General features: G+C 55.1%; 1 protein-coding gene across 1 annotated transcript; it reads right to left on the bottom strand.

Moving 5' to 3' along the window:
* Positions 1 to 3,742: 3,742 nt before the first annotated feature.
* On the bottom strand, positions 3,743 to 5,912 carry LOC105469929 (SRY-box transcription factor 14). The gene has a single exon (XM_011721535.2). The coding sequence runs from the start codon at positions 5,404 to 5,406 to the stop codon at positions 4,684 to 4,686; it is 723 nt and encodes a 240-aa protein (XP_011719837.1). The 5' UTR covers positions 5,407 to 5,912; the 3' UTR covers positions 3,743 to 4,683.
* Positions 5,913 to 9,361: the final 3,449 nt, after the last annotated feature.

Raw genomic sequence — 9,361 nt, 5'->3', positions numbered from 1 at the left:
AGCGCCTGCGCTTCTGGTTCCAGGCCAATGCCCATCCCTGCAGCGTCAGGAAAGAAATCAGCCCAAGTAGCTCTCCCACTGCTAGGTCCACTAGAGCCTAGGAGGCAGGGCAGGGCAGGGCAGGACAGAGGCCAGGAGAACATGCCCCTCGGTGGAGGCAGGAAACATGGGTCCCGGCTGTCCTGCACTCAAATCTAACGGGCCCCTTCTGTCCCTGTGCCTCTTCCTCTAGCACTCACACACAATCCACTCAGCAAATAAAGAGATGAGATTTCTTTACACAAATCTTGTGACTTAGGTGATATTCAAATTCAAATGGTTTGAAATTCATTGTCCACTTGAACAATGGTAACAAGGCCTGAGCTGGGGAGGAGATGAAGGAAACAAGAGTGCTGGTACCACAGCTCGCCAAGTTTCCCGGGCCCTGGCAGTCTCGGATCTCTCCAGAGAAGCTGACCTGGCGGGACACACTTCACTAAATGGTGAGCTGTGATCAAAGTCCCTTGGCCCTAGTCTGACGGAAACAGCATCCCGCTTTGGTTCACTGGAGATTCCTACAGGTTAGCTCGCTCCAGTTCCAAAATGCAAACGTTAAGGGGGTCTCAGATGTCAGTTACTCACACCTCAGTGTAATTTACTCAAAGTAGCTGGTCTTTTCCGTCTTTAAAGTCAGCGGGCCTACGGAAATTAATATTTAAATAGTAAAACTCCGAAACTGGAAGGGAATCAAAGATTTTGGGAGTCGGATCCAAAACCGAGAGGTGCATAAAAGGCTGACGGAGTTCTCGGAATGAGGGAGGCCAGAGGCTGAAAGGGACCAAGAATGCCGCATCTCTCAGAAGATGTGGCCAGTGTAGCCCTGAGCCAGATGGCAGCCAAGGTTTAAGAAAGCAAACCTAGGTAAAATCCAAACAACTGTGCTCCTGCCGCGCCGGCGCCGATGGCTGCCACCCCAGCAGCATGCTGTTCAGGTCTCTGCTGTCCTAGGGAACACCCAGCAGAGGAGCCACGACGCTGAACGCGGCATGTATTTGGGTCACTTTTGGCGGGGAGAGGGGTCCCGGGGAAGCAATGAGAGCAGCAGGTGAGAGAGGTCCAGGCCCTCCCTGCCAATCCCGCTCGAGGGAGGCCCAGGCTGCTAAGCGAGAGAAGTCTGGGGCTCCCTGGCTGCCGGACTCGTGCCTAACGCAGAGAGATCTGCAGAACCTCGTCCTGTAGGACCACCGGCGCCCCGCGCAGCGCCGGAGTTCGGGTTCTCCGGATGTCAGGAGTCTGTCCGGGGCAACTCTTGGCTGCTCTTTGCTGCGCTACGCGCGCTCGGGAGAAGCGGCTCTTCTCCACTCCGGGCGGGCGGGGCGCTCCTCTCCCTACAGGTTTGCTTTAATGATTTTCTTGAAAGAAAGAGACAGTTGTGAGCAAACAGGTTTGACAGGGACTGCTGCCCCCCACACCCCCCAGGGGATTTCTTTTTGTCTGCGCCTGACTTCAAAGTCAGTAATCGGCCCCTGTCAGCGGCGTGACGAGAAGGATTTTGGCTGTTTGTTAGGGCGAGTCGCGGCCGCGCACCTCGGCGGACGCTCAGCGGCCCTCGGGGCAACGGAGGCAAAGCTGAGGCAGGCCCTTGCGGGGATGGGGGTGGGGGGCGAGGTTGGGACTAGGTCTAAGGAGGGCAGATGGCTGGGGAAGGCCAGTCTGCGAAGGAAGGAAACGAAGTGTGGTGGCCAAAAACCGCCCGAGTCAAGTCTTTGACTTCAGGTCCCAGGACCCGAACTGGGCCCCCCGGCTCTTTGCAGGCTGGAAAGAGGTCTCAGTCAGCTCTGAGTGAGGCCGCAGCTCCCTGAGCGCCTCTCTGCTACAGCGCACCCTAGTTTCCTAGTTCCCCATCTAAGCCCAAGATCCGGCCAACCCGGGACCCTGGTTTCAGTTTTCCAGCTTCACCCACCGCCCGAGGCCTTTGCCCCTCGCACTTTGCCCCTCGCACTCGCCACGTGCCCCTTTCCAGCCTAACCCTTCAGGTTTGCTTCAGGTGGGGTCGTGGGCGCCAGGTTCTTTCTCCAGCGGGGGAGTTCTGTTCGCCCAGGGCGCTCCCGCGCTGGGATCTGCGGGGAGATACCCAGACCCCTGTAAGCTTCATCTTAGGAGATGTTAAGGGACACTGAGCTATGGGGGCTATCAGAGCGGCTGACAGGACTGTCAGTTGGGGTTATATCAGAAAGGAAAACCGTGGCTCCTCCGTCCCAGGCCTCCTGGGCTTCCTAGGGGGTGGGAGGAGGGGCCTTCCCTAAGCGCCCGGGGCCCCCAAACCGGACGGCCACCAGAGGCCAGTCACTTCCTAATTGTCTCGATTTGTAAGAGGGTTTTGTAATGCTAAGTAAGCGTGGCGCAGCCAGCCCGGCCTCCCCCTACACCTCCCTCAGCCCGCCTTTGTTTACCTTCGCCTGATCGCTCATTTATTTATCTATCTATTATTTATAGGCGTCCTCTCCTATTCAGCGCCCGTGTATGTTAATTGTGTTATACCATTTAATTCTAACATCGGTCTCAAAAGAGCTCTTAATGAGAAAAGCATATACAACATGGATCACTTTGCTATTCAGCTTAGCCAGATGGACAACTGCTAACTTTTTTTTTTTTTAAATAATGAAAATCCCCCTTTGACAAAGGGGCTCGGTTGAATAGGCTCCAAATAACACCTCAAACACTTCTAATTGTTTTGAGGACAATATGCTAATCCGCGGATTTCGGCTTTGGTGTCTGTTGACAACGTTTCCCGTGCACTTCGAGCCACCGACTCCTTTGGAAACAGCAGAGGCAAGCGCACAAATCTCTAAACAGCAGCAGAAAGCCGACAAACCTCTAGGCTGTCCCACCTCCCACCCCGTAGCATATCAAAGCCAGTGGGAAAAGCGCGCAAATTAAGGAAACCCACGCGTGAGCGCGGCTTTGGGGGTGAGACTCCAAGACCGAGGGTGGAAAGCACCCTTCGATTTTGAGAACACATTCCAAAGAGTTTTGCTGGATGACACCGGAGGGTCCTTTCTCCTCAGGAAAGACAATTATCTTCAAGAAAACATTCACCCGGAGGGGAAAGAAAAGGGCTGTTTTCCTTATTTAACATCATGAGCTGCACTGTTATTTGATTTTTTACGATTTTTAAAAACTCCTTGCCCGAGTCGTGACAATGTCGCCTTCCTTTTCCCTTTGCTCCGCAGGGTCTCAGTAAAAAGCGTTCGACAGTCTGGGGCGGGGACCTATGGCACATCTTTCTGCACTCCTTAGACTTTTATTTTTTAACTTAGGAACCAGTATCAAGCCCCAAATCCCCAGAAGAGTGAGCAGCAGAGTTTCCAAACACCTAAAAAGGCAAAATACCTGATTCCCCCAGTCTTCTCCCATGCTTTGAATTTAAACATCCACTGCAGGACTCGGTGTTCAGCGCGCAACTGGTTCCCAGGAGACTCGGTGCTTCTCCCCACTGCTTCAGCGTTTGGGTTTTTAAAAAGTAAACTCACCCAGATCTCAGCGGTCTGGGTCGGCCTTTGACTTAGTTCATTCACTTCTTGAAGTGGCCTGACCCTTTTGGGAAGAATGGGGGGAGAGAGTGAAGTCCCAGGGAACGATTCCTTTATCTAGACTCTGAAGGCAAAAAGCAATCTCCAGGGCGCATTCCGGACAGATCCGAAACTCTAGGCCCTTCTACACCCAACCCGCAGACCACCAAGATGGGCCAACGGGGGGCAGCCACCAGCCATCACTGCTTAGATTCGCTCTATGCACTTTCAGCATCCCCGCACCCGACTTTCCAGCCCCTCCAACCTGGCTCCTGACTTCAGATTTTAGGCACATCAAAGGTTACTTTTTTTACAATGACAGATTGTCTTTATTCAAAACGTCTTTGTTCAGGAAATGAACAGAGTAACGAGGTAAAATCCTTCTAGGTACATTTCCAAGACATCGTCAAAACATTTGTGACCATTTAGGATGTTTTTGTTCTTTTAATTTTTCGTTCACCTTCTACTTCCTGACTTCATAACCCGACATTCTGTCTAAAAGTAAACTTAGGTCTCTAGAAGCACTGCTTTACACAAAGTAAATAACCATTAGGTCCTTTTTGTTTTCCCTTTAAAGAAGCAAACACTATCATAGCATAGTTTTAAATAGAAATGTTTCCCTTTCTGTAGTTTAAAACTTTGAAGCCTTTCCCCCCCATACATGAAGAGCAAATGGCTCCTAGTTGTGTCTGATGGCAAAACATAGAGACACAGCTAACTCTTTTCTTCAGGGGACAAAAGGAAAAAATATGTGCATATTCTAGATATAATATCAGAATCTGGGAGTTCAGAGTCCAAAGCCTATCCGAGGAGAGTGAAGGGGACATAAATAAAGCAAAACTGCCTACTTTTTTGTCCAAAGGGGGTACAGTCGGAGATTTGTTTTGGGAGAGTCGGGATAGGGGCAGCTGTGCAGCTGTCATAACGTTTGCAAGTTTCCGGCACCTGTCTGCGCCTCGGGTCCGGGAGGACGCCCCTCCCTTCCCCCTGGAAGAGAGAGGAAAAGTCTGGGTGGTGTAAGGGACAGCGGCAGGGCTGACCCTGGAGGCGTCTGCAGGACAGGGCTAGGCTCAGAGGACAGGGTGCAGACCCGGCTTTCAGACCACCCCTCAGGTCCGGGCCGGGCTGGGGGTTACATGGCGGTAGCATGGGCTGACGAATAAGGGTCTATGCCAGTCTTGGTCATGCCTGGGAAGAGGATGTAGGCGACGGGGGGCTGCAGGGTAGAGGCAGACCAGGCGGTACAGTTACAGGGCACCACGTAGCCAGGGTTGGTGGGGGACGGGTGCGTGTGCGTGTGCTGGCTGGGGCAGCTGAGGCTGCCGAAGGCGCCGTTCTGGTAGCCCAGGGTGGACGCGTAGGGCAGAGCGCCGGTGGCCAACGTGTGGGGCACTTCGCCCATCTTCTGGATGGCACTCGAGCTAAACTGCGCGGGGTCCAGCAGGGAGTAGGGCGCCGAGGCCGGCGGCAAGAAGGCCCGGGCTTTCTCGGGCGCGCTCAGGAGGCCGTCGGAGGCCCCCACGGGCAGGCCGGCCGCCTTGAGCGGGTCCGTGTCGCCCAGGTAGGGCAGGGGGAAGACATACCTGTCCTTCTTGAGCAGGTTCTTGGGCTTGCGCCGCGGTCGGTACTTGTAGTCAGGGTGCTCCTTCATGTGCTGGGCACGTAGCCGCTTGGCCTCATCGATGTATGGCCGCTTCTCTGCCTCGGACAGAAGCTTCCATTCGGCGCCTAGGCGTTTGCTGATCTCCGAGTTGTGCATCTTGGGGTTTTCCTGGGCCATCTTGCGCCGCTGGCCCCGGGACCATACCATGAAGGCGTTCATGGGCCGCTTGATGTGGTCTGAAGGTTTGGACATGGTCCCGGCGGCTAGGTGGGTGGGGGTAGGGAGTGCAAAGGGTTCTGCAGACGAGCCTGGGCTCGGTTGGCCGTCTGCCTGTCCGTCCTGAGCCGGGGTTCTGCGCTCCCCTCGCCTTGGCACCGCTGGGGGGAAGCCAGAGAGAAGCGCTGACCCCACAAAGTTCAGCTGATCATGCCAGTCCCAGCACCCAGGCAGCCCCGGGGGAGCGAGTGGGGTCAGAAAGGGTGGGGGAGGAGAGGGCGATCGGCCGGGGGGCTTCAGGCACCAGGGGCTGGGGCCCAAGTATCGGAGTCCCGGGGATTAAGCGGCCAGGTAATTTTTTGGCTAGGGCAAGAAGCTCCTCCTTCTTCCCTTCTCCACCTTTGCCTTCTCTACTTCCCTTCTCTCCTCTTGCGTCTCCAGTCGTGGCTCCCCCCTCCCGTGGCTTTCTCGGAGCTGCCGCGCCTAGCGCTGCACCTGGCTGAGAATGCGGGGAGGCTGGTGAACGAGAGCCAAAAGCGGCGAAGTTCAAAGGCGAGGTGGGCCGGGACTGCACGCACTCTGACATAAGCGCGGGGCGGCGACTCCCCAACCTGGGCGCCAATCAGCAGCAGAGAAGCCGAGGGGGCGCACCTGCCAACACGCCGGTGCAAGAAAGAGGGAGCGCGACTGGTGGGGGCGGGGAGAGGTGTGAGGGACCGAGGCAGAGAGAGGGCTAGAGCAGAGCGGCTGGCTCAGGACTGGGGACTTGGGTTCCACATTGTTTCCTGCACTGTCCACAAATAAAACGGGTTCCACATTGTCTCCGGCACTGTCAACAAATAAAACTCTTCCGCGCCTCCTGTTTCCTTTCCCGGTGGTGAAAGAGAATTAGGGCTTGGAATACAAAGGCCCGGGGAAGGGACAGCAAAGGGAGCGAGGCGAGAGCTTGTGTTGACAAATAGGACAGCCTTGCCACGAAATGCAAGGACAGCACTTTCCCCTCTTGTCAAAGATCCTTGGAAGAGAAAAAGAACATAGCACGCTCAGGGTAAAAGCGAAATAAACTTTTCTCGCCCCGCCCTCGGCGGTCCTTTGGCAGTGTTCTCCCGGGAAGCCCCTGCAACTCAGCATCCACCCCTGCCCCAGGATGCGGCGCCTGGGCGTAGCGCTGGGACCCTGGGTGGCTGAGCAATGTTGTCTGACCTGCTTCCGGAAGGCCTCGCGTCAGGCAATGCAGAGATTTCGAACCCTGGTTGGTGAGCCCTTAAAAGCACTACGACCTGTTCTTCACTTTCGGGGCGGGGGTTGGGCTGAGATTTCTAATGCAGTTCCCATTTATGTTATTATTATTTAGTGTCTTTAAACCTCCAATTTTTACTCCACAAATGTTCATACCGTAAGAACAGCCTGGAGGCTGGGAATGGGGCTCTTCCGGGTGCCCCTTCTGCAGCGGCCCTAGAGCGGAGTCTCACGATGTATTTGCAACCAGGGTCGGTTTGTCCCTGGGCGCCTTTTTCCACCCAGGGAGGCTGCGAGACTCGTTTCTTGCGTCAAATGAGCATTCTTCGGGTAAAGGGGACGAAATAACCCGCAGAGCCAACCTGCGCGCCTGTTTCCTTTGAATAATTGCCTGCCCGATGTGAAATGCCCTTGGGGGAAATATTTATTAAATGGAAACCATTGTCCCAGGCCCGGCGGGACCTGAGTGTGCTCCAGGCTTATTGGCTTTTGCACCAGCCTCTCTTGGGAGGACCGGCCAGAAACGCGCAAGGCTCTGTTGGCTCTGAGGGGCTAGGAGCGCGGGAGGGTGACAGGGAATGAGGAGATCGGAAGGGAGGGTCTTTCTCTCGCATGTAGTGTATCAAGTTTGAGGAGAAGACTTTGCTTCCCCTTCCTAAAATTAGAAAGATGCGTGGCATTTCTCACCCTCGGTGCACTCTTCAGAGAGGTGGGCAGTATCCCCATTTTACAGATTAGGAAACTAAGGTTGAGAAAAACTAGGTGGTTTGTCAAAAGTGACTCCCGGAGTGATGCCTGACGTATAGGATTTGAAAATTCCTTTTTTTGGCTCCATTCCACTTGACGTCACGTCTAGGAATTTCATGGCGCTGCAGCCCAATGTGGAACACTTGATGAGACTATTGGGGCAATCGACACCTGCCATGCAGATAAACCACCCTGGAAAGACTGATCCTGCGCTTGATTTGCTTAGCCATGGGCTCCACCTCCAAGGGCTGGCAAACAGGTGCACAGTCCTTACATTCTTCCCAACCCCAGCTCTGGCCTTTCTCCAGAGCCTCAATCCAGCCCTCTAGCCCTGTTTTCTCTGCAGGAAATTTCATTTAGCTTAGGGTGTCAGGAAGCAAATGCACTTTTCAGCCCAGTCTGGAAAGGGTTTCCAAGCGTCGCTGGCAACCCCGACTCAGGTCTGACCAGCGGTGCGCTGTGTTCAGAGCCAGCCAGGGATAAGAGATTCAGGAACCACCCAATTCTAATTCTACTGGGTGAGCCCGACGGCTTTGGGAAGGAATGAGAGAAATACTGATATCTGCAGCGAGATCCAGCGTTCGGAGGGGACCTGCCAATCTCTTACTCTAGAACCCCCCAGGGGACACCAAACGCACACCTAAAGGTCTGGGTGAATGCAAACCAAGCTCTTGAAAATTACTCAGCAAGGGGATCTGGCACAAGGTCCTACATCCTTCCTCTCCTCTGAGTTTCCAGGACAATCCTTTCCAGTTGCCCGGAGGCAGTTCGGGGCAGGCGAGCACCTTCCTGCAATTCCTCATATTTCCTTCTCCTCAAACGCCCGAACTCCTCTCCAAGCTTCTTGTGTTCCGCCTTGGGTCGCAATCCAAAAGCTATTCGCAATGCGCAGCGGAGTGATACGAAGGGCGTTCGATGGTGGGCAGGGCGCCAGCTGACCTCCCGACGTTTCAGAGACCCCGGTTGCCTTGTCCAGCTGCACTGACCTAGGAGGGAGCCAGCATCTGCGCTGCGCGTCTTGGCCTTGAGACAGGAACTCGGCGCGGGGAGGGAACGCAGGGTTGAGAGCTGCACCTTCCAGGCCTCGCATCAGCTTGTCTCCTAGGCGAACTGCAAAGCCACGCACGCCCCTTACGCAGTACGGTGACCACCGGTTTATTTAACACTCTTAGAGCTGGGGCGGGCACAGGAGTTCCCGTGATTCTGGGATCTGGCCTGGTGCTGTCTCCAGCAGGTGCCCCTACTGCGCTGCGCTGTCCCTTCACTCTGTGCCTCTCTGACCGGTCTAGACAACCCGGTAGCACGTCCTGGAGACATTACCCCTCAGGAGAGTCAGCAACTTCGGTCACCACCAGAACATGCATTAGGACAGAGGTTGCTTAAATGCTCCTCCTGCCTTGTCCGCAGCCTGAAGTTTGGCCCCAGGCTACCAGTTCATTCTCCAGGGCTGGAGATGTCCCTTGGATGAGGTCTTTCCGCTGGCACATTTGCCTGGAGGATCTGTGCATACTTTCAGTACACAGCGCAGCTACTCAAGGGCCGCTGCGTGCCGGCCTTAGCAAGGTGTCGGAACCCCCAAGCAGCAGGGATTATGTCAGGGAACCGTCGCTGTTTCCCAGAAGTGAAGGAAGAGGCCTCTAAGGGCAACGACCTAATCTGCTTCTCTCCGGGCTTTTCGCCTCCCACCAGGGCGCATAGCGTCCAGGATGCGCTTTCCTCTTTTCTGGCTCTGGGCCTCTCCTTTCACGCAGCTCCTTCGCGTACCTCAGGTATCAGTACAAGTCTCTCACTGCCTATGGGGAGCCTTTTCTGTTTCCTGGGCTGGGCTAGGACCCCTCCTAGGCTCTCACTCTCACACTTCCATTTCAAGCCCTGTTCCCCAGCCTCGTGCGGGTCCCTGTCGCAGTCCGTGCAGTCCACCAGACTTCGAGCTTCTCTGGGACGTGGCTGCGTGTTATTCATCTTGGGTTCAATTCCCGCATAATTCCAAGCGCAGAGAAGACGC

This window comes from Macaca nemestrina, chromosome 2, assembly GCF_043159975.1.
Source record: "Macaca nemestrina isolate mMacNem1 chromosome 2, mMacNem.hap1, whole genome shotgun sequence".
NCBI lineage: Eukaryota > Metazoa > Chordata > Mammalia > Primates > Cercopithecidae > Macaca > Macaca nemestrina.
Note: the sequence above shows the minus strand (reverse complement) of the source record. Positions and strands in the feature narration are given on the sequence as shown.